At 46.5% G+C, this 23,921-nt stretch overlaps 1 protein-coding gene across 1 annotated transcript in view; it reads left to right on the top strand.

Moving 5' to 3' along the window:
- Positions 1-470: 470 nt before the first annotated feature.
- The window catches only part of ENPP6 (ectonucleotide pyrophosphatase/phosphodiesterase 6), a 31,387-nt gene continuing 7,936 nt past the window's right edge, over positions 471-23,921 (top strand). Inside the window, exons 1-4 of the mRNA XM_075499231.1 lie at positions 471-717; positions 11,703-11,882; positions 18,107-18,218; positions 22,860-23,001. Of these exons, the coding sequence (XP_075355346.1) occupies positions 471-717; positions 11,703-11,882; positions 18,107-18,218; positions 22,860-23,001 (681 nt within the window). The remainder of the gene's footprint in view (positions 718-11,702; positions 11,883-18,106; positions 18,219-22,859; positions 23,002-23,921) is intronic.

A 23,921-nucleotide genomic window follows, 5' to 3' on the forward strand; every position in this document is an offset into this window, starting at 1 on the left:
GGGCCGCCTGCGGGGCTGCCTGCGGGGCTGCCTGCGGGGCTCCCTGCGGGGCTCCCTGCGGCGGCAGCGCGGGCCGGGTCCGCGGAAGGGTCCTCCCTTCGTTCTCCCCACGGCGGAGACGCATTTGTTCCGCAGCGGGGACGCAGCCCGCTCTTCCCCCCGCGGGCTGGCGGGATGGAAGTTAATCATCTGCTGGCAATTAACCTGTGACCTCCCACGCCCGCCCGCGCCGCGCGCGGGGCAGCGCTGTAGCTTTAAGGCGGGCGGTGGAAGCGGCGGAGGGCGACAGTGCCGGCGCCGGCCCAGCCTGCTGTGGATCCCTCGCTCCGACCCGGTCCCGGTCCCGGTCCCGGTCCCGGTCCCGGTCCCGGTCCCGGTCCCGGTCCCGGTCCCGGTCCCGTCCGACCCGACCCGACCCGACCCGACCCGACCCGGTCCCGCCCGGCTCGGCCCTGGCAACGCTGCCCGCCATGGGGAGCCGCAGCCTCCTCGCCGCCCTCCTCGCCGCCGCCCTCCTGCCGCCCCCCGCCGCCCCCTCGGCCCCCCGCAAGCTCCTGGTGTTCCTGCTCGATGGCTTTCGCTTCGACTACATCGACGACAGCGAGCTGGAGGGTCTGCCGGGCTTTCGGGCCATTGTGAACATGGGGGTGAAGGTGGATTACATGACCCCCGACTTCCCCAGTCTCTCCTACCCAAATTACTACACGCTGATGACGGGTGAGTACTTGCATTTCTGTGCTGGGATGCTCCTCGGAGCTGCCAGCTCCCCGTGCCGAGGTGGAGGGCAGCTCCCCGGGACTTTTTGCCTTCAAAGATGATGTAAAAATAACACAAAGTCGTGCTTTTAGCTGGGAGTTTAAAAGCACTGCGGCATTACAGCTCAGTATCGCTCGTCCGAAGCCTGCTCGGAGCTTGGAAGCCGGAGCCGGTGTTTGAAGCTCGCCTGTGCTGTCCCGCGGTGCTGCCGGGTCCCTGCGCGGCTCCCGGGGTCCCCCGGGGGAGCGGGGGGGGGGGGGGGGGGCTGCCGCACACAGAACATAAAAACGAGTGCGAAATGCAGGGAAAATGAATACGGAGCCTTGCTCGCAGACTTTCCAGTTAATAAAAAAGGCGTGTAAACTGAGGGTGGCTAAGAGAAGAACTTATTTTCAGCCAGCAGGTCTGTTTTGGTAAGTTCATCGTTAAGTTTCTAAACTTAACAGACTTTCTGCTTTCTTGCCCTAAGTCCTTATATCTGTAAGATAAGCCGAAATAGCCAAATAGAAAGACATTAAGGATTTTTGCTTTTGCTCCCTTTTTCTGACTGCCCAGGAGAGGCTTTCAGAAAATTGGGAGGATAGTCATAATTTTCATGATGCTGATTTCCTTTTAATCTAAGCGGAGCAACACGTGATTACAGTGACACTAGGAAGGTGCACAGAGTACAGCTGAGCTCTTCACATCAGAGAAAGACACCCTGGAAACAACATTTATGTAAAAAAAAAAAAAAAAAACAATAACAAAACCCCAAAGTTTTTCTGGAGTCTCTGATTGGATTTTTCTCCAGAGTTATTTAACAAACAAGACCTTCCAGCTAAGGAGGAGTGAGAAAATCTGTCCTCTCTGAAGATATGTGGTATCTTCTGCTGTCCTCGGAACAATACCATGCCCAGCGGTCCATATACTGCTTGCTGGGAAAGCAAATAGATGCCATTGTAAGACAAAATCTGACATCAGTTGTGCCCAGCTTGTTTTGAAACCGCTTAACCCCTTCCTCCCTCTCTTGGGAGAGGAACGCCTTTCTCTCTCTCATCTCTGAACAGAAAAGAGTACCAAACTGGCACAGGTTTTTTTTCATGACTTGGTGCAAATGCATGAATGCAGAGCAAATGTCATGACTGAAAATAGAGGTGTCACTCCACTGTGGACTTTGTTCTTTAGGCGTACATAGGCAAATCGGTTTAACGCTTCACGTGTAAAAAGCCTTCAGATTAAGTTGTTAAGGAGAACAGGGAAAGCGACTGCTTTCTCTCCTTACCACATTTAATCATCACTCTTATGAAATGCGTATGCGTAGAGTGAAGTCTATAACCAGCCTTTCGATGAGTTTTGAAAACATCCTATTTTGTACTCACAAAGAAGGAGTTTTGTTTTAGACGATGAAACACCACTACCAGACTTTTCACATTTTTAGGGTACCAGAGTTTCTACACCCCAGCTTGAAGCAATGGGACAATCTATGAGACCAAACTCAACTCTTCTTGCAAGTCTCCTGGTCTTCATGATGAGGATCTCAATGCAAATACAACTTAACTGCAAATAACAATTCACCTTTGTAACACACGAGTCACAGCAGCGTTAAGTAGGTCAGGAACCAACCGAGAACCAAGTTTAGGTGATGAACATGCCCAACAGAAGATCCAAGACTGCACTTGAACCCTCGGGGTGTTAGTGGACCCCGTGGCTGTGTCCTGGCATGACAGCAGGATAAATCCCATGGCTGCACTGTTTTTACCTCCAACGCCATGGTGCAGTCTCCACAGAAAGGAGATGTCACGTTTTAGGTGATGGTGGGGTTCGGAGCGTGGGGCACGCATCAGACGTAGCATTGGCTGTGTTCAGTCTGTCCACGTTTGATTTGCAAAGCTGGGACAGCTTTTGGAAAAAATGCAGCATGGCAGGGTGACATGAGCATCGTGCAGTAGCGACCTGCTTAGGGACTGGCAAGTTACTGTCTCCCCATCATCACCGTACAGGCGCTGGAAAGCTTACATCGCATCTCACCAGTCATGCATCTCCTCTGCAGGGGGGGACATGACTGTAACTGGTTTTGCTTCCGTTTGCAACTGGGATGTGTGGGACTTAAATGTTGCCACAGTTTCTTCTGGGAAATCAGGGACTGCAAGGACAAGCTATTCTTCATGTCTTGTCCTACACTGCTGCTTCATGAGCTGTTAAGAAACTCATATTTTAACCTCCAAATTGCCCTATTTTAGCATTTGTGAATGCGGTTTCATAGTATGTTGGCTTTTTTTCAGCTAAATCAGCTTAAGAAATTTCTGGCCCCACCTGCACCTTCCCACCCCTGGCTTGTTCATTATATCCCACCATTTTTTCAGATAAACACTCCTGTCCCTTCTTTCTCTGCTCATTCACGAGGTCTTGTGGCCCCGCATCCATTCAGGAGCGTACACGGCCGCCAGGTCTAGGACAGCGTGTGCATGAAAACGCTGTTGTTGGGAGGTATTTCTCTCTTGCCTCTATCCATTCATTTGAGCGAGGCCTCTCCTTTCTGCGTACTGCCCTTCACCCCACATCCACGCAACCTTCATGACTCTGGAGAGGTTTAGTTGTTACAGAGGGAAGTTCTCCCTCATTTCGGTGGCTTTGGAGGAGGACAGTGGACTCTGCTCCTCACACACCATCACCGTTGGGACAGGTCAGTTGGGAGGAACTCACCTCCTCCTCCTGCCCAGACCTGCAGGTGTAGGTTATGGAGGTCAGCAGCATCTGCCCCACCGCGTCTCAGTGCAGGTGCCAAACTGCACCCGTCAGCCCTGCCAGAAGGTAGCTTTCCTCTGCAACGGGCAACTAGCAAGCAATAGCACGCAGCGCGGTGCCCGATTATCTGCAGGATTTTCTAGTCATTATCTTTTACTTTGCTGATGATTTCAAGAGGGCAGCCCAAGTGAATGTAATATTCATGAGAAATAGCAAGTTTACGGAGATTTTCAAAGCTATAACCAAATAGATGCAACCATAACTGATGACCAAGAGCCAAGTATCTAAAAACAACTAACTAATGTATGCTAATGTGAAGCATGCCCCATTTTGCCGAGACTAGGTGCTAGGTGACGCATCGACACAGTGGGAGGAATAGGGCCTAACCTAGGTAAACACAACAGATAAATTTTGGAAGGGAGCAGGGGGAGGGAGGTGACTCGCCCGTGGTCACGCAGTGCTGCAGGGCGATGGCAGAGCTCTCCATGGGTCCCCCTCCTACTTAAATCTGCTGCTGCTGTTAAGCTATGAGAAGATATTTGGTGGAGGTTCCCCGAGTGACACAGAAAACCTCAGCCCAAAGCCTGGGGCCTGCCTGGAGGTCTTTTCCCTTCCTCCACATCTACAGCAATTATGAGAAAGAAAACCAAAGCATAGAAACAAGATGAATGCTAATGGTTTGGCTTCTTCATGTAAAGTCACCCAGTGATTCAGAGCTCGGGGAGAAGCTCCAGTCTCCATGTGAGCCAGGGAGCACCATGTGAGCACCATGGCCTGCCATCTGCTTGAAGAAGCACCAAACAACAGCCAAGTCACTACTGGAGCAAAGGGATCTCGCTGACATGCAACCGAAGAAGTTGTTTTGTTACAAAAATCTGGTGGTGTGCAAGGTAGCCCAAGAATGTACCAGCTAAAATCCAACTCTTTGAAAACCAGTCTTCTCTAATAACTTCATTCATGCCATGTTTCTCAGTTTTGGCTTCCACAGTGATGTAAAGACCGGTTCTTGGGTGGTTGGGTTGTTTTCTGAGCTGCTAGACTGAATCCTACCTGATGTCCTAGCTCTCCATACTCCTGTTATGATATTGCAGTTGTTGACCTGAAAGGCGTAGCATAAAATGGCAAATTAGGTAAAAGGAGCTGTTGCTGCCGACATCTGTGTTTGAGAGAGCTTTGTGGAGCTTGACATGGGCTTGGCAAGGGAGGGAAGAAGGAGTCCAAATACGTGTATACCAAAAGGCTCGTTTAATCACACCATGTGCTGTTTGTTTTGCAAAGAAAGGAATTAAGACCACAAGCCACCTCGGGTTTTTATCCTGTGGGGAGCTTGTAATATTTCCCCTTCCCTGCCTCGGCCTGGCTCTGCAGCAAGCTCTCATGCCAAGCTAAATGGAAAGTCTGAGGTCTCCCTGTAACCGCTGCAAGCCTGAGTTACTGCTTCAGAGCCCTTCGTGCCATATCTCTCAAGAAAAGCTGCTCACACTGAGGGGTTTGGGTCTCCCTCGCCCACCAACCTGCAGGCATTGGGGGGCTGCTGGGGGACCCCCTGCACCCCAGCTCCCCTGAAGCCCCCCCAGCTCAGGGGATGCGGGGGCCCCTCATTTTCCAGCCCCAGCCAGCATAAGCACTGGTGGACAGTATCACATCTGAGCTGGAAACTCAGGGAGGATTTATTTTCCAAGATCCTAACAACAAATGAGGTCTTTTCTGGCAGGTCCTCCACGAGGACGCGCCAGCCACCCGGTCAGCTGTGCGGCCCCGCATCCAAGAGACGTATTTCTCTTGGCCTCCATGGGAAGCAGAGGGATTCTCTGCTTGCAGAGGTGGGTGGGTGGGGAGCTGCTTGGAGAGGAGTCGGTGAGGGGCCTCCATGTCCCTCTTTGGACAGGAGCTCACGTTAAATACTTGGAAGAGAGGCTGCAAGGTCCCATGAAGCTTACAGGGTGGAGGAGGAGGTTGAACAGAGGACGTTTCAGGTCTCCTGAACCCCAAGGTGATGCCTGTGGTCTTTGCAGGGCTGTCCCATGCTTGCCGTCACTCAGTGACGGCACGTTTGGGGCTTCTCTACTACACGGCGGTGGAGGGTGGTGTTTTCCCAGCCGCTGCGGCTCAGCCCTGTGTGTGCCATCGCCTTGTCCCCTGCACGGCAGGAGCGAGAGGGGCAACACGACAGAGATCCCAGGGATGGGTGACGGTCAAGGTCTGCTCTGCCAGACTGAAGGTTTCACCCATCTCCTCTGCTTCTACCATCCTTCCTCCACCCCTCAGCCTGAGTGTTGGCATACTTGACTGCTGAGGGGCTTTGGTGGATGATGTTGTGGTCTGATAAATAGCCAGTCTGCTTCTGTTTTCCCCTGAGCACAGCAAATCTCAACATACACCATGCCCCATTTATTCCACGCTTTCTGGGAGCAAATGTCCTTTGGGCTCCCACCCCTGGAGTCCTCTGGGGTCTGGCTGATGTGCACATGTACCAATACATTTATCGTTTGCTGTGGGAGGTCTCATGGTTTACAGCAAAGCATCTCCGCTCTCCGTCCACTCAGTACTTGGAGGAAGCCCCATCTGGTGATGGCTGTAGCGGATGCCTCTTTTCTGCTGCCCAGTTAACGGTATCCAGACTCCAGCCTGGTCCAGGAAAGGATGCTGACAATTTCTGTTTAGCAGTTAGGCAAGTTTTTAACTACATAAACAATACCTGCATATTGTCTGAGGCATAAAAAATGGAGGAATAGGAGTACAACAGGGAAATTTATTGTCAGTACACATGAACTGAAACTATCTCAACTTCACAGTCCGAGCAGAGAAAAAAGCCAGAAGGACACAAAGAGCATGATGAGTGACAAGGAAATAGGATTTTTTCTTTTTGCTCCTCTTTTAACCACCACAGATGCCAGCAGCAGCAAAGATTTAAAAGATTCTGTTCATGACCTACAGTTTTTAGATCAGTAGTCTCTTCTTTTTCTCGGATTCAGTAGCTTTCCATTTCTAAAATTGTGTGTTGGGAAGCAAAAGAGCATGAAGAAGTCTGTGGTAATACTATTAACTGGCAGGGAAGGGGTACTATCCTAGCAAGGACAGGCTGGAGAAGAGAGTGGGAACCGGGAGGGTTTTTCATTTTCACATTCTTCATCTCACTTTGTTTACTCACTGCCTGCAGGAAGGCTGCAATGCCAAGTGCCAAGATTTTTCTCTTTCACACATACACAAAATGTTGTCAAAATCTGTGTTTGCTTTCTACCGGTTAAAAAAATGGAAACACTTTCAAAGTGGAGAACAGAAAGTTTTCTCTAACACAAGTTCATATGCTACAAATTGAAGCACAGAGTTTTTTCCTTCTTATTAGCTACAACCTCACAGCTCACTAGTATACCTGCTACCAGCTATTAGCAGCAGTAAGTGGACATTCACGTGTCAACGTATTTCTTTGCCCAGAGCTGAAGTCACAGCTGATGAACAGAAAACTGCCAGAGGCTCGTACCCTCTCTAGTGGTGCAGGCAGCAGCTTTGCACATCGTTTTGTTCAGGCCCTCTGTAGTGCTTGGAGCTGCAGCGCCTTCGAGCCGTACCCAGCTGTGGGTGGCCAGGGGTCCCAGCGTGGTCCCTCAGCCCACCGCTGCCACTCCGTTCAGGAGACCAACCGGCAGCTCGGAGCACCTGCTCTCCAGGGCCACAAGACCTGCCTTCACTTCACGCACAACCAAGCATCCAAAGCCTAAGCTGGATGCTTTGGAAGCACTTCTTGTGCACCCCAGCCCTGGCCCCATTACAGAAGCATTGAATTAAGAGTTTCACGCTCTTATTAAATGAATCCCCTTCAGGAAAAAAAAAAAATGCTGTGTATAGCAGAGATTTTTCTGTGCCTTTTGATGTGATCCTACTTGGATTGTGAAGTCTCGCCTGACGTAGGCTAAGGTGTTTCTGCTTTGGATCTGTCTGGTATTGGAGGTCATAAAAAATTGGAAGGACTTTGCCAGCAAGCTCTTCTGGGAACATAAATTGTCCGTGCACATCTTGCAGGTACTGTTTTTGCTTGGGGGCCTGCAGATGGCAGGGCTGCTTTGCCCAGACCAGAGCTCCCCTCAACTTCTCATGAGCCCTGGTCTTCTCCAGGCCACTTGAGGTTTAGCACACGGGTTTTGTTTTTTCCCTGAGGTCTTTCTTTTCAAAGCAGGGCAGATGAGACCCAGTAGAGGAAGAGCAGAGCAGGGCATATATTGAAGTGGGCAGAGCTGGGCCCTTCAGGATGCTTTGCTCGCAGCAGTCTGGGCTCAGTCTTTGGGGACGGCAACACCACGATATCTACTCCAGAGTGGGAATACGGTGCTTATGACTTTAAAGTCCTGCTCTCTTCCTCCTTACGGCAGGCAGCACGAACAGAGCTTTTCCCAGGGCATGTCATCCAGCAAGTCTCTAGAGGGGCTGGAAGTGGGGTGAGGAGCTAATAAATGGGTCTGGGTCCCAGAAAGCAGGTCTGGGTCAGCATTTAAGTGACTCTTCAAGCAAGGGAATAGGAAAGACATTATGGGGAGGGAAGGAAGGGGAAAAAGGGAACTGCATGTCTCACTTCGGCTGTTAAAACCTACCTACCTTACGTGTGCGCAGCTGTTTGCGTGAAGGAGCTTAACTCTTCCCCAGCCTATATAGCCCCACGGCAGCCTGTGCTTGCGTCTGCCCTCCTGGCTCTTAGCACTTCCCGGGGAGTGGGGACATCATGGTGGGACATGGGAGGAAAGGTCTCACCATAGCGGCAAGGCATGCATATACTATTACACAGTACAGTACATTTAGCTAAATGCATGTACTTATGTTCATCATCAGGTGGATACCACGTGGGTACAGATTATGATACCTTTGCTGCGTTGGCTAATGTACACACCATGGGTCCTCTGATAAATCTGATTTGCTCGGTGCAGAGACGGTTCACCTCTGTTGTGTTGCCCAGGTATAGCATTGCACATCTGCCACACGCTGCCTCTCATAAAAAAAGGATCATTGAGTGTCTCAGAAGAGCATTTTCTCTTGTAGATTTAGACACAGGTGGTCCCTGTATGATATATCGTGCCAACTGGTGAGCCTACACGCCGTCCCTGCAGTCAAAGACCACCAAAGAAAGAAGAGGTCATTCCTGTAGCAAATGCTACAGGAGCACATGCTCTGGTTTCCAGATCTCACATACGGTCAATGTAGGGTGCACAGCACTCAGCATTACTGTGCTGTTGTTGTGGGTGGCCAACTGGCTGCGTGTTTTGTTGTTGGTTTTTTTTTTTTTTTTAATTTCATCTTTGTTTTGCATAGATTCATTTGAATGCTGACAAAAGTGCCTGGAGACATGGGAATGTGCTTTAGACAAAGCCAATGCTGTAAGAAGTGTAGTGTCCAAGTAAGCTGTAGCACGGAGACTTGCAAATGCTTTTGCTGGCTCTCTTCCAGAAGGATACAGCAGTTATCATATTCCTGGGAACTATACCCTCTTTGTTTTCTTCTGTTGCTTGAGGAAGGGGTGCTTTCTACTACAGTTGCAGTGAGTTTAACTAATGACATCTGTACGCTGAAATTGCTTTTTGCCCTGTTTCTACTTTTGTAACTCTTAAGATAATGTTTGCTTACAGAGGAAAGCTGTAGTAATGGAAGCAGTAATAAATTCAGTGTGTTATGGTGACTGTCTAACACCATGTTCCTATTTTGATAATTATTAAAAAGGAGATCACCAAAGGTCATTTTCTCAGGGTGGAGAAAATAACTTACAACAGCGGTTGTAAAGAACTCAGGTTGTACAGATGACTCAAAAGAAATTTGAGAAGTGACCTTAATTCTGTGTATGAGTGTCTCTGAGGGGGAGAAATGCCAGCTATCGCAGGGCTTTTTAATCTAGTGAGCAAGGCATAGAATAGCCGTGGTTGAAGATTAGCAAAGGTCAAAAATAAAAATAGAGACCAGGCATACTTTTTGAACAGTGTTTACTGATGATGAATATTGGGATGAGCAACCCAAGGAAGAGATTGATTAGCTGGGTATTGATGTCTTCCAAGGAGGTCCGGGGTCTTTCTGGGACACAGGCTTCAGGCAAGCAGACGTGAACGACTCCAGGCAGCATTAAATGGTCATGTCTTTTGGTCTGACTGCTCATATGATGTTCCCTTCTGGCCCTGTGAACCAGGGATGTCTGCAATGAAAATTGATGCCTTACAGTCTTCTAGGCCTCTTTTTCAATATAAAAAAGAGAGTTGGAGTCCATGGAAGAATGAACTTGTCTTATGTGGTGATCAGAAGAATACTGTCCTCTGTATTAGTGCACACAGTTAATTAAACTTCTCAACAACGCTACAAAGAACAATCTCCGTTCTGTTCCTTAAAGAGGTGGGCAAACTGACAGCTGACCTTAAATCCTATAGGGAGCTCACATCAGCAGCAGCTGGAGCTCATTGTTTCTATACGAAGACTACACTATACGTCATACAAATACGTGACCTAACAGCTTCAGCACCGACCTGCAGGTTTCCCAGGCTGGCACCAGTTGCCTGCCTGAAGCTTAGCAGGTTGATACATGCTCAGGAGTACGTGGACTTCAAGAAGCTGAAGAGATGGGATTGTCCTCTAAGTAGGAAGGCTGTGGTTTTGATGCGCTGTAGAGGCTTCCTTCGAGCTCTTTTTAGACTTACAGAGAAGGCGGCACTTGGCAGCCTAAGGAGGACAGATAACTGCCCATCCAATCCACCAGTTTTCCTATAGTAAACCTGTTTGGTTTAATATGGTGAACAGTGACTGCCACAAATTGGGACTGCTTTTCTCTGCTGGGCAGGAGGAAATGTTTTGCATAATTGAAATACTTCGCAGTAGGGAAGGAGAGTGCAAAATCCATTTCGAGATCACATGTACCCAAAGTATACAGAGTCCTCTGCTCAAAATGATGCCTTTTCAAAACAAGCATACAAAGGTTATTTCAGTTCTGATCACCACGCTCAGTCGCACAATAATCAAAGCCTATTATCTGGATCCTTGCAATATCGTGACTCACCAGCTAATGATGACAGTGTCTCACACAGGCATCGGTCGTTGCTTTTTAAGATATGGAAATCGTGAACTCCCAGTACAACTTAATCATCAACATTTCTTTCCCATTTTTGTTAATTCACCTGCAGATTAACTCTTAAAATAGAGTATCTTTTCTTCTGACAATGACAAGAAGTGGAAGATATCTCTCGGCTATTACATACTATTACATACTCGGAAGATATCTCTTGGCTATTACATAGTTTCTTGTAATACAAAATTGCCCAAGGGCCCCCAAGATGCAGTAAGAGGGCTGAAAATGTCTGATGAAACGATTGCTGTCCCCACAACCAAGAACAAAGTGTGTTCATTTAAAAAAAAAAAAAGCTAACAATAACGGCAAAGAAAAGTAATATATAAAGGTTTTAGCCCAGTTTTTGCTTGTTTGCAGAAAAACAACGTGCCCTATGGATAAAGGAGAGGGGAAATACGAGTTTCCCAAACTTTATTCTATGTTTCCAGACTGTGCTTTTATCCCTTCCCATTCACAGACTGCTTCCCACAGCCTCTGGGTCTGTGCACTGGCGGGTACCTTGAAATGGCCTCAGACTTGGCAGATGTTGCGTGTGTAGAAGGAGCCAGGCGTCAGCCAAACATGCGGCACCTGCGCGGGCGGCCGCTGCCCCGGTTTGTGTGCGCGAACTGGTGCGGCACGTTGAGCAGGCCACGAGGTGCGGGATTTGTTTCTTCTGGCCTCACCTGTCTAAAAGTTGGCCGTCTGAAGCTAAGCGAATGACGTGATCTTTCTCTACAATTAACGGAGAGCAATGTGCACCTCCAGAGGATAACTCCTCCCAGATACCTTAGATGCCTGTCTTAGGATGGCATGAATCGCTTTCTAGAGGTGCCTCTTCTTCTCCATTGACTGTGAAGGGAACACAGGTGGCTGACAAGCTTCAGCAACTAACTTTTAGGTGGCCTGGGTTATATAGGCACTGGGTTATATAGGAACTGGGTTATATAGAGAGCTACCTAGAGGACCTCAATAAAAGGTAATGGAGTCAAGAAGATCGTATGAGCAGTTGCAAGGTAAGAGGTCCCTGAGTTCAAATCAGGGCTTTTCAGCTGATTTGCTGGATGATCCAGTGGTAGCAGTGGTGGTGCTGGTGGCATCCTTCTGCTGGAGAACACCAATCTGATTGTGCTGGTTTTTTTCTCCACCCCCAAAGGTCGCCACTGTGAGGTCCATCAGATGATTGGCAACTACATGTGGGACCAAAAGACAAATGTATCCTTTGATATTGGTGTGAATAAAGAAAGCCTGCTGCCTCTCTGGTGGAATGGATCGGAGCCTTTGTGGGTCACAATGACGAAAGAAAAAAAGAACGTTTCCATGTACTACTGGCCAGGTTAGTACATCAAAAATTGCGAACGTCTTAATGGTGCACCTTTACATCTAAGCACTCCGTATGCTGTAGGATGGCTCTTTAATACAGTTCTGAAATACAGACAAGAATTATGAGTGCTTTACTAACCTCTCATAGAAATGAATTATCTTTTCTTAGGCCATGACAATTTGCATATGCTTAGAAAGGAAAAGACTGAAGTGTCACTGGAGGTAGCTTTCCACCAAACGTTACCTTCAGGGGGGTGCTGGCTTGCAGAGCGTCCCCTCCTCCACCAACTGCTCATTCCTCTTGCCCACCTGTAGCATCTGCTGTGCTGAATGGTTGCTCCACGAATGGATCATGGAGCAACACCGTAGACCATGTCACTGATCAAAGTTAAACAGTAACCGTTCCCCCCCAGTGCTTGTTTGGTTTTAACCTGGAAATTAGTAGCTGAGAGCTGAAGACAATCTACTCTGTGGGGACAGCAAATTCCAGCTGAAAGCAAGGCATCCTTTGGTGAGCTGGAGTGAGCACTCTTGTCCTCCTTCATCGTTAACTCAGCTGAGGTCCCAGTTGCTCTGAGTCTGAGCCATTCATTTGGAGGGGCTTGGCCTTTCCGTTCCTCATTTGTTTGGTCCTCATTTGATTTGGTCCTCATTGGGCAACTGAAATCACTAGGGATGTATAATAACGAGTCTTTTGTAACAACTAAGAGTATACCCTTAGGCTGTCCATTTAAGGACCCACATGGAAATAAATGTTCCAGCTGTGCAGCCAGAGCAAATCCCTTGCAAGGTACCCAGTGTCTCAACTTTTTGACCTTTTAACTCTGCTGCCTAAGCAGTATGCAAATATCCTCATATGTGTAACTGCAGGCTGGAGGACCGCATGTTAGAAGAGCTGTACTGAATACAGCCAGTGCCAGTGGGTAGGGCAGCGGCAGCTGACTCACGCCGTGGGCTCCCGGCCAGCTCGTCTTCTGCATCCCAACGCACGTGTGCCTGGTCACAGGCTTTCCATGCAATGTGGCTAATGGCATCCCAGAAAAAAGGCCACAGTTCTCAGGAAAGGGAAGAAAGAGCGAACCAAGATGAAAAACATTGGAAAGCCATCCAGAGTGTTTCTACAGTACTGAAGAGTGAAAAGATCTGAGGGTGACACTGCTGCCTTCTGGACTCAAAGGCAGTCCAAGGGACTGGAATTGCAGACTAGATATAATGGTTTGGATCAGCCCTCAGAAAAAAGCTGCTTCTTATTGGAGATCACCCAAGTGACCTAACAGCAATGCAAATAGTAGGGTATAGAAATTATACAAAAATGTAGAAGTTCTTCTAAAGATTTACAGAAAGACCTGTTTCTATAGACTATTCGTTTTTAACTACTAATGTAAGTGTACCGAATAGGTATAATTATGTACTGAATAGATGTAACAGTCTACAGAGAGCTACTGAAATCCAAAAGAACAGTATCACATTCCATTAAATGCCTTTGGACTTTACCTAGCTCCTTCACATTGCCCTTTGAGCAGTGTCTCCCAGGGAAAAGCCATAGGAGGTGTATATGTATGTATCCCTGTGTACATATGTATACCCTTCACACTTACCCGTCTACTATTTCCAGTGGAAAACTGCAAGGAACAATAGAGCCTCCCTTTTCCCAGTGCTTATGCTGCCAAGTGTATGCATTGACTCTCTTACGACACAGAGGGGGAATTTTTTGCGTGGATCTGGTATTTTAGCTATGGACTGTGATGTGCACATCTGTCTGTCATTAATTATTTATCTGTGACAGATGACCTTTGGCAAAGTCATCAGCGCCTCAGTTCGGCAAACGCTTAAGCACATGCTTTTTTTAAGGGTGTTCGTGGTCTCAAAGGACACATTGGCCGTACCGGGTCAGGCGCAGGGCAGGAAGCGGGATGAAACGTAGAACTATTGAACTAAAACACAGGGCAGTTGGGCTGCAGTAGGACTCCAGGTGTAACTGGAGCAATCAGAAGTCACCCCAAATGCAGCAGTATTTATTACATTTTCCCTATATGATTTTTTTTGAACTATTTTCTAGTTCCATAGTAAGGATTACATCCTTACTTCTAGATTTATTATTTTAAAGCTTTAATTCTTTAAAAGGCATTTGACTGGGCAGTGATGCCAAACAAAATGAATGAAAAAATAAGGGTTTAATAACCAAGGTGGGTGAAGGTCCCACAGACATTTGCACTGAGTACGATCTGCTATTAGTGATTAACTTTCCAGCCTGAGGATATACTGCTGCTTAGTAATGAATCTTGCAAATCTGATGAAGATCCAAACAGGAAAAGTTTGGGAAACTGTTAATAGGAACAGCAATGTTCAGCCAAATTCATCACACTTTGTTCTGGAAGATGCTATTTTCTCTCTAGCCAGCAGTGAAGACAAACAAGACTGATCAAACGTAGCAGAAACGTGTTGTGAATGCCAGGAAGCTAATTCCCAAGGTTAACTTACACCACTGCCATTTCCTCCTCAGACCCAGTTCCAAGCTTTGCAAAGTCTGAACCCAAAATCTGCCACTTCGTATTCTTCCCTGTGTTCCTCTCTCATGCGCAGTCAGCGCTCAAAGGAAGAAAATCCAGACCCCAGCAAACAGGGACACAGAGCAGGAGGGCTGTCGGATGTGAAGGCCCATCCATCGCAGCTTTATCCGTGAGCCCAACATAAGCACAGCAAAGACAACTCATGGGCAGAGTTCATCTGGGCTCTCCTGCCTCTAGAAGTGGAGGAGCCAAAATACCACCATGCCGGGGGTCCCAACCGCCGCTTCTGCCAAAATATAAGCACGTGGCTTGTAGGGCCATTTTTCTCCTTTCTTCATGGTGTTTATTAGGCAGTTTCTGCTCTTCAAGGCATTCCTGGGGAAAAAGTAATGTATCCTCTGACTGTTTGATTGCTAAGCAAAACACAACAGCTAACACCGTACGTGGGGTGAAACCCCGCGCCCAGGTTGCTTGTCTGAAGCACTGCCGCTCCAGCGGGTGGAGAAGCCCCAGAGGAGTGCGAGAGCATCCCGGCGGTACCACCAAAGTCAAAGCTTTATAGTGCTCCTCACGCTCAGCCCGGTGGGTGAGCTCACCCCAGACCCTCAAACACCTTCGTTTTTCCGGCAGCCTATGCAACTGCTTCAGCTGAAGTGCAGGGACATCTTTTCTAAACACTGAAATGAGAGAAAGGGGGGGGGGGGAAATACTCTAAACCCAACTTTTTGCCATTTAAACACAACATTTACCAGACCGTGGAGCTAGTTGGGAAAGTTTTCAAAACCTTCTGTTATGACATGAAGTGTCAGACTGTTAAATCAATGTTTAGAAATGCAATTTAAAGCTGGCAGAGGTTCAGGTCTCCATGTCAGATAGATAAAGAGGCGCCTATATATCACTGTGAAAGAAGTCCTTATTCCTGCTCCAGTAGTTCAGGTTTTTAAATAAAGGTTTAGCGTCATACAAAACTGTGCAGAAAGGTATCTAACATTACATCTTAGTAAATACAGCTCATCTATTTGTAGTTTAACCAAGATAAACTTAACATTCCCTTTGTCTGGCTCCACATATTTTTAAATTTCCTTTCCCATAATATTTAAATGAGAAAATTTACCATCTGTTCTGGCCTCTACCAAAATGAAATTTAAATATTAAAGGGTCTTCATGGCCAGTATTTTGGTATTGTAACAAGCCTTAACATCAAAAATCCAATTTTCAGTTCTGTTCATCACAGAGGCTAAAAAAAAAAAAAAGAAAAAGAAAGCTCTTGGTATCTAAGCAGCCTGAATTGTCGGTGTTACTGCCAATGAACTGCACGCTTGAAGACCAATTTTTAGTGGCCAAAATGATTTCTAATTGTTGCTGCCTCTGTAGTCTTTTATGTCATGCTCATCACTTGACAATCTAGAAACAGCAAAGATATCTGAGCAACTAAAATATCCCGGATCCCCAAGAGGTTAATGCTTCCACTTAAAATTATCTCATGAGTAATTCTGAGGAACATTATCTGAGAAAATTATAATCTGATGTCAGTATCTGAAGAGGAAAAAAGAGGCAAAATCATCATATTAGTCATTGGCCATGAGCAATCATCCACCTGAACTAAAATACTAGGCGTTTCCAACACGTTTCCAAACGCACCCTTAACTTCTTGCCTGGCTTTGGAGCCAATCTTTTCCCATACTCAAGTGTCAGAGGAGAAATTGGCTCCGAAGTTCCAGTTCAGTCCTGAAATACTCGCAAAGCCCCCAGAGGACTACTGCATCACCTCTAGCATCCGAGGTAGCTGAAAGCCCACGTTCTGCTGCTAGCAGCACCCAGGACATCATGCAAAAGACTGAAGCTGCACGCCCTCAGGGCAGGGGGCAAGGGCTCCTGCTTCCTGGAGATGACTTCAGGTCATTCATGGAATACATTTTTTTGATGATTCCGTTAGGTAGCAGCTGGGACCTGTCTCTGTTGCACAACGTAATATCTTGAAGGTGCTGTGTACAGATGTATAGAAGTTTTACTGTAGGACAGTATGGAGAGTCGGTTCTTGTCAAGTAATCTGCAGGCTGTTCATCCAGGTTGCAGAATACTTTTGTGGTGGAGAGGTAAACACGAAAGTATCTCCATGCAGAAAGGGGAGGATTAGGTCATATAAGTTTGGGGCAACAGGGAAGAACAAAAAGTGAGCACCATCACACACTCCCACAAATTTATAAAAAGATAGAGGTTCAAAATGAAGTAAATATGTTTTTACAGAAAAGTAAATTAGTTGACTAAATTTTCTGTTTATTATTGCAAATAGTTGATTCTTACAAACAATTAACCATAATAGATGGGGTCCCTTGAAACACACGAAGAATGTGGAGATCTGGGAGCCGCTACCATGGACCACTGGGTGAAGAGACTGAATCTGTCATGTGTGCTAGGGCTCTTTAACTTTTGGAAAGGGTAACCTCCATCTGACTTACCTGGCTTTCTGCAAATCAGTGAAGATGTTTAAAAATTTCCTAAGCTTAAATATTTAAGTTTTTCTAAGCTTTCATGGTACTCCTGAGAAGTCATGATCAGAAGTCTCTTAGCCAGCTTCGCCTGCAAGTGGTGTGCTTTTCCCTGTGTCCCAGTACTGCACCTCAGCAATGTGAGCTCATGCGGACCAAGATGCGAGACACTGACAAATTCTCTTTACCGAGCGTGCCAGTAAGCAAACCACTGTAAATCGTCTCTGAAAGTAGCTCTGCTTGCTCTAGTGCCCTCTCTGTACTTGCACCTCCTGTGCAACCTTCTTGCCCCCCAAGCAACGAGTCAACTTATGAGAGTCCTTAATGCCTATTCCTTTCATCCCAAAGGAGAAGCAAAGGGACCCAAAGGTAAGCAGATTCAGGCTATGGCTTAGAGTTGCCTTTTTGATCTGACTGTATGGCTGTATACAGAGGCCATTTTGCAAAAGATCTCTTTGGTTTTTTTCTTCCTTGTGCCCCAGGAATACACCAGAAAATGCCTAACCGTGATGGGAGGACTCTGGGGCTCTCGAAAGATAATTTGCATGAATCCAGTGTTTCTGAAAGCACACTTCTTTTAAATATTAATGTTATTCAGCAGCACAGTAACCAGAGAGCAAAAGGGCAAAAAAACCCACAAAAACATGTTTTTGTGTGTTCAGGGCCATGTTCTCCTGTAGGATTTGTTGCCATAAATTTCTGGGCCACAAAACAGACTGTATTTTGCAAGGAAGGCTGCAAGTTACCAAGAGAGTTAATTGGTTTATACTGTTTTAATAAGACCTCCTGGGAAACAGATTTAATAGTGGTGTGCCAGTATCACATAATAAAATACGGTTTATAGAGGATATTACGACGTAAGATTCTAAATTCTAAGATTCTATTATGTTGGAAGCCTGGAAATGAGGCTACGTGGCTGCAGTAGTTAAATGAAAACAAGCTAGCGATTTAGGTGGAAACCGTCTGCCACGAGGGAATCCAGAGTTTTATTGTGGGAAGGTCACACAGAGACCTTCCTTTTAGAGAGGGAAATAAAAGGATCCGATGTACAGTTTGCCACAAGCACTCATCAAACCAACCTCTCTCCCCTTTTCCCTTTCCCAACCGCAAGGCTTCCCGCAGGGCAGGCGTAAGGTAAGTAATGTCACAGGACATTTACAAACCTGAACTTGGACCCCATGGTGTGGGGTCTGCGATCAAGGTGAAACAGCAGAGCTTACCGCATTCTTCACTCGTAGGTTGCGAGGTCGAAATCCTTGGAGTCAGACCAAGTTACTGCCGCGAGTACTTCAGCGTCCCAACAGACAAAAACTTTGCGGATGCCATCAGCGATGCTCTCGAGTCTTTGCGGTACGTCACTAGGCTTCTGTGGTGTGGGGTTTCCTCTCTGAAGGATGAGGATTTGGGTTTACTATCAGCCTTGCTCTAGGGAGATTCTCAGGACTGGCTCCCAGGTAGGAAGATGGGGGCCGAGACTGCTTTATTCTACTGTCATAGAAACATGACCGTAACAGAAATAGGCCCTTACATTAAGATTGGAGGGAAAGATGTGCTCCTCCTTTCATGTGTAGGTTACCACACAGAGGAGACATCCTGACTTACTATTTTTAATTTGCTGTTTCAAACAGCTTCAAGATCAGTCTGTGAGTATCTGTTCACTGACCTGCAAGAGCAGACTTTGAAATGCTTGGATTTAGAGAGAGCTCCTGGGAATTTGGAAATTCTGAAAGTCAGCTCCGGTCACTGGTTTACGAGACCAATGCTTTGGCTCCTTCTGCATTTTAGAACATCTCTAGCACAATGATTTCAGAGCGGGGATTCATTTCGTGCAAATATTAGGATAGGATAGGATAGGATAGGATAGGATAGGATAGGATAGGATAGGATAGGATAGGATAGGGGAGGGGAGGGGAGGGGAGGATAGGATAGGGTAGGGTAGGATAGGATAGGATAGGATAGGATAGGATAGGATAGGATAGGATAGGGTAGGGTAGGGTAGGATAGGATAGGATAAGGTAGAGTAGGGGAGGGGAGGGGAGGATAGGATAGGGTAGGATAGGATAGGATAGGATAGGATAGGATAGGATAGGATAGGATAGTTGGAAGGGACCTACAACGATCATCTAGCCCAACTGATGGGAATGATGGGAATATATCTCTCAGACAATTCATAGGAAAAACATATGCTCCACACCCAGCTTTCCAGTTCCACCACCTCTCATCCAAACATTAACGAGGGGCAATTCCACATAGGTTGTAAAATCAGGGAAGATTGCACCGCCACGTGCGGAGCCAATGCCTTACCTTAGCTATAACTAATCTTCCTCTTTTAAAACCTTGTTGGTTCCATAATTTATCCAATCCTAGGATACACTTCTACTTTACTACTTGCGAACTGCCATAGCAATTTGAATCTGAAAAGTTTTGTATTCAGATGCTGAGTGTTGATTGTCCTTGAAATAAAGGCTCCAAAACGATGAGAGCACTGCTGGAGATGGGGCTCCCAGTTGCACGCTGGGTCCTGCTGCACAGATGCTCACAAATCACAGTGCCGTTTACAGCATGGAGCTTAGAGAGAAGCTGTCTCAGAACATGCGAGACATTTGATCCTGAAATGATTTACCTTAGGTTTTAAGAAAGTTACCTGCATGTGACATGAGGAGGCCATATGTGCTATAGGAGGCTTTCTGGTGCTTCTGCGACACTTTTAATTCAGCGAATAAAAAAGGGAATGGAAAACTGAATACAGACACCAGCTCTGACTTCTGGTGAAAACCCAGAATTACCATAGAAAGCTTTTTGGTTGGGTATCATTTGGGGATGGGTCAAGATATGCTTGAAGCTTCCTGCCTCGTTTCTATGAAGCAAGGTGCATAAGGTGCTCAGGATGGTTTGCAGCTTTGTAATTGTGAACATGATTAAAAGCGAGGCACAAACTGTTAAAAGCTCCAGCCCTTCAAGCTGCTCTTTTGCGTAGCTGGAGCCCGTTGAAAACATTTCAATAGCTAATTCACCCCGAGTCGCAAGGCTGCTTGCTGCTGCCTTCGGTGGAAAAGAAGAAAAGGGCAAGGACACAACAGTGTCGGTGGGGCAGCTCGCAAGAGGTGAAAGCTGGTGATTTCAGGAAAAGAGCAAATCCCTGCCACCATGATGTCTGCCATAAACACCAGCTACAGGCTGCTGAAGAGCCCGGATCGTCCCGGAGCTGCGGGAGGTCCCGTCTCTGGTGTCCATTTACACACCAGCCCTCTTGAATTTCTGCCTGGGTTCCTTTTCTTTAAACTAAGTGCCCTGTCTGCAGCAAGGCAGGAAAGAGGAAAAAGGAATGATCGTTGATAAAATTAATAATCAGTTGTGGGTGTAAATACTGCAGGGACTTACAGTAAGAAAGGAGGGTAGAGAACGAACAGATTAAAAATCAGGTAGGTTTTCCTTATCCTTTCTCTCATTCATCCTCTTTGTTTAGTCCTTTAAAATTTAGGAAACAATTTGCAGCGCTGCTGGGCCATCCCATAAGAAATAAAGCCTCTGAAATGCTTTTATTGTAGACGTATTTATTTAGCAGGAGTTAGCATCTCTGCGTAGATGAGTCTTGAGCTGTGATTTATCGTCTTCTACATCTTTAGCAGGAGCTTCTGACTCTTGAAGCTGTTCAAAGGCTGACAAATCCAGCATGTTTCCTTTCCACACCCCAACTAATTGAAGACGCCCATTAGGCTGAGGCTGGCACTAGCTATATGTGGGAAAACAGCCTGTGGCAAGGGCAGTCTGTCGCTGCCTTGCTCAGTTGCCCTAATGGCAGGTATTAGTGGTTAATGAACTGCAGTTATGCTCCCACCATTAGCAAACCTTACAGGGTAAAGAGAGTAAGCCCTTTATTGTGGCATGGTAGCCTAGGGGTTAACTCGAGTTTGGGCATGGGAACGTCCTGACCCATCTTAACTTCAACAGGGTCGAAGGGAGTTTTATCAATGCCCTCTGCAAGGGCAGGAATACCTAACTCATCAGGGAGCCACTGAGTTCCTCTTGCAACCAAAGGAAACCATCCTTCAGGAATATTCGCCAGTCTCTTCAAACAGGTGCTTTGAGACCATTAGTTAGACTAAAAATATTCAAAACTAAGTCAAGCACCCGTTTTTGGCAAGTGAAACGAAAACCTCCCTTCATGTCTTTTCCACAACTATAATTTAAGGGCTGTTGTAATCCACCTACCTTCCTGGACAGGTGTCATGAAGTTTGCGCAGTACTTGCAAAGTGCGTTGATAAAATATAAACCCCTTTTTGGTATTGCCATAGATGCCATCCAGCTTTCTTCAGCAAGCTTTCCTTAGCCATTTCTTTTGAAAGTTACTGGTGATGGGGGAAGACAGGACTAACGCACAGTCAGAAAGACAGATTACTTCTCCCGTGCAAGCTATGATCAGAGATGCCTAGTTTTCTTAGGAAAACAGGCAAAACAATGGAAACGAAGCCAAACTCAAATCTTGCAAGCTCTGGATGCACTGTACCCAATCCTGCAAACTCCTAAGCATGCCGCATAACTGGAGCCTGTCCCATTGAAGTCACGTGCAAAGTCGAACGTTCATCCTCACAGCACTGAGCCCTCCCTGAGAAACCTCACCACAGCCTAAATAAGACCACTTGTTTTATGCAATAAATCTCTGTCTTAGCTTCTATCTTGATCGAAATGATAATTTAGTTACAGGTGAGAAGACACAAAGCAATCTAAGTAGCCAATTAATACAGGCACTGCAGCAGAAGAAAACTGTTTCAATAGGTTCAATGAGTGTGTATGCAATATAGAAATTACAGCGTTAAATTTTATAAATTAATTTATGCCTAATACAGATGGAAAGTAATGCTTAAAATGAAATTGGGGCAAGGGAAGGGCTGCTTCATTTGAATGATTTTAAAATCCTGAAGGGTGAGAAAGAACACTGTTCTGCAGGGCCAGCGGTGGAGAAATTCCCACCACAGCAGAGACCTTCAGCTTCCTACAGGACTGCTCCTCTGAGGCCTTCAGCAAACTTACAAATGCAAATGACAGACCCTAATTCATTCATTCAGTCTCTCACCTCTGATGTTTCCTCTTCTGTCTCACTCATTACACCAGACTACTCGGGTGTCTTTAATCAGAGAAGCTGAACCTGTCAGGACATCACACAAACTCTTTTTGTAGGGATCTTGATCTGGATGAGGGCATGTATTATGGATGGCACACCCTGACATATATTAAGTACAGTAGAAAAAGACTGGGTTTGAACATCGTGAGCATACATTTGCGATTTTATCCACACGACTAGTCTCAGGGAGCTTTACAGTGGACTGAAAAGTGGTCATGAAAATGTAATTAAGCACTGATGTACGTGCAATCCCCACTAATTAGGCTGAGAGCAATCAGTGCAGAAACGTGTGATCAGCTAAACTTGTGCAACTCTGAGATTACCTTAGTTTCCCTTTGGTCATATTACTGAATAAAAACCCCATCTAAAATCTCACTCCAATTCATACCACTTGGGATTTTGCAAGGTCGTGGAAGAGCCCGTCCTGAGTTGACCTCGTTGGAAGACCTCACACAGGAGAAAGCCAGAAGTGCCAGACTTTAATTAAAGCACATTTGACTGGTAATTCCCACAATCCTTTTAATAAGGGCATTCAGCACAGAAATTAGTATTTCTTCTGGGTCTGTCTTTGTCATTAAAGGAAAAGCCGCCTTCCTAATTCGAAGAGGTAATAGAGGGCTGCCAGGCCAGCCTGTGCTTGCACATGGCAGTCTCTACCTGGCATCTCCGACGGGAGTCTCAAGCAAACTCAGGAGACTCCGGGCATGAATAACGCGCCCAGCCGTGTGACAGCAGGTAGGAAAGCACAGGCTGGAAGCAGAAAATGGGGTTTTGTGGCTCTACATACCGGTGAGGACAATAACGCCGGCAGCCAGGAGGTCTCCATGTGCGTCAGCCTCTCACTCCCTCCTCTCCCTCTCACCTCCAGCAACGGCAGCGCCGAGATGGCCGCGGTGTACTACGAGCGCATCGACGTGGAAGGCCACCACTACGGCCCTTCGTCCCAGCAGAGGAAGAACGCTTTGAAGGAGGTAGACAAAGCCTTGAGCAACATGATCACTCTCATCAAGGTGAGTGGTGTCCGAAAACCCAGCTCCTGGGTGCATTTGGAAAAGGCTTTTAAAACTGTTCTTTGTGGCACGGCCGAGAGCCTATTTAATGCCTGCTAATTGGATGCGTTGGCTGTAAACTTTTATTTCCTGAGAAACAGAGGCTACCGAGATCACGTGGAAGTCAAGGCACCATTCCCCTGATTTTTATTTTCGTCGATGGCATTATAATCCTGCTAGTGGATTATTATACTGATAGCCCCAGAAAGCCATAAACCAATATCCGTGTTGCTCTGTTTAGAACTTGTGTTGCCGGCCGGGCTTTATAGTAGGCAAACGAATCAAAACTGTGTGCTTCCTAAGGTTTATGGAATCAGACAATTAACTTTTATAGTGGTTTTTATGGCACCATTCAGAACTCTGTACTTTAAACTTTGTTTTAAAAAACATTATCTAAATGATTTTACAGTGAGAAGAGGAGGATACCAAGCTTTTGGGTAAATGTAAAGTCTATGAATATTTCCGACAATGATAAATGCATGTTGGGGTTTTTTATGTGTTTCAGTGAGGAGAGAAATACGTATTTCCAATTTCACTAAATTATAAAAGCTCTAATGCTAAGTGCTTGTGTTTGGGAGGGGAAGAGAGAAACACCCCTGCCACAGGTGGTACCATGACAAAGTTGTTCTTCCCCAGCCATTTTGGCCTACAGATGAAGAGCCGTTGGATAAAATCCTGTCTAAGACCAACTGGGACAACTGGTTTGTGGGACTGGGTTGTAGCATCCAGTTATTTAGCAGAGGGGTGGATTTATTTTGGAAAATCTCTCTTTGGCACTAACCTCTCAGACTCTCCCAGGGCAGCGAGAGTGGATGTCCACCATTACGGGCAGTGGCAAAGCACATTGCAGAGCATTTGCGGCCGTGCTCCGTCTGGCCAAC

This window comes from Mycteria americana, chromosome 4 (genome assembly GCF_035582795.1).
Source record: "Mycteria americana isolate JAX WOST 10 ecotype Jacksonville Zoo and Gardens chromosome 4, USCA_MyAme_1.0, whole genome shotgun sequence".
Classification (NCBI taxonomy): Eukaryota; Metazoa; Chordata; class Aves; order Ciconiiformes; family Ciconiidae; genus Mycteria; species Mycteria americana.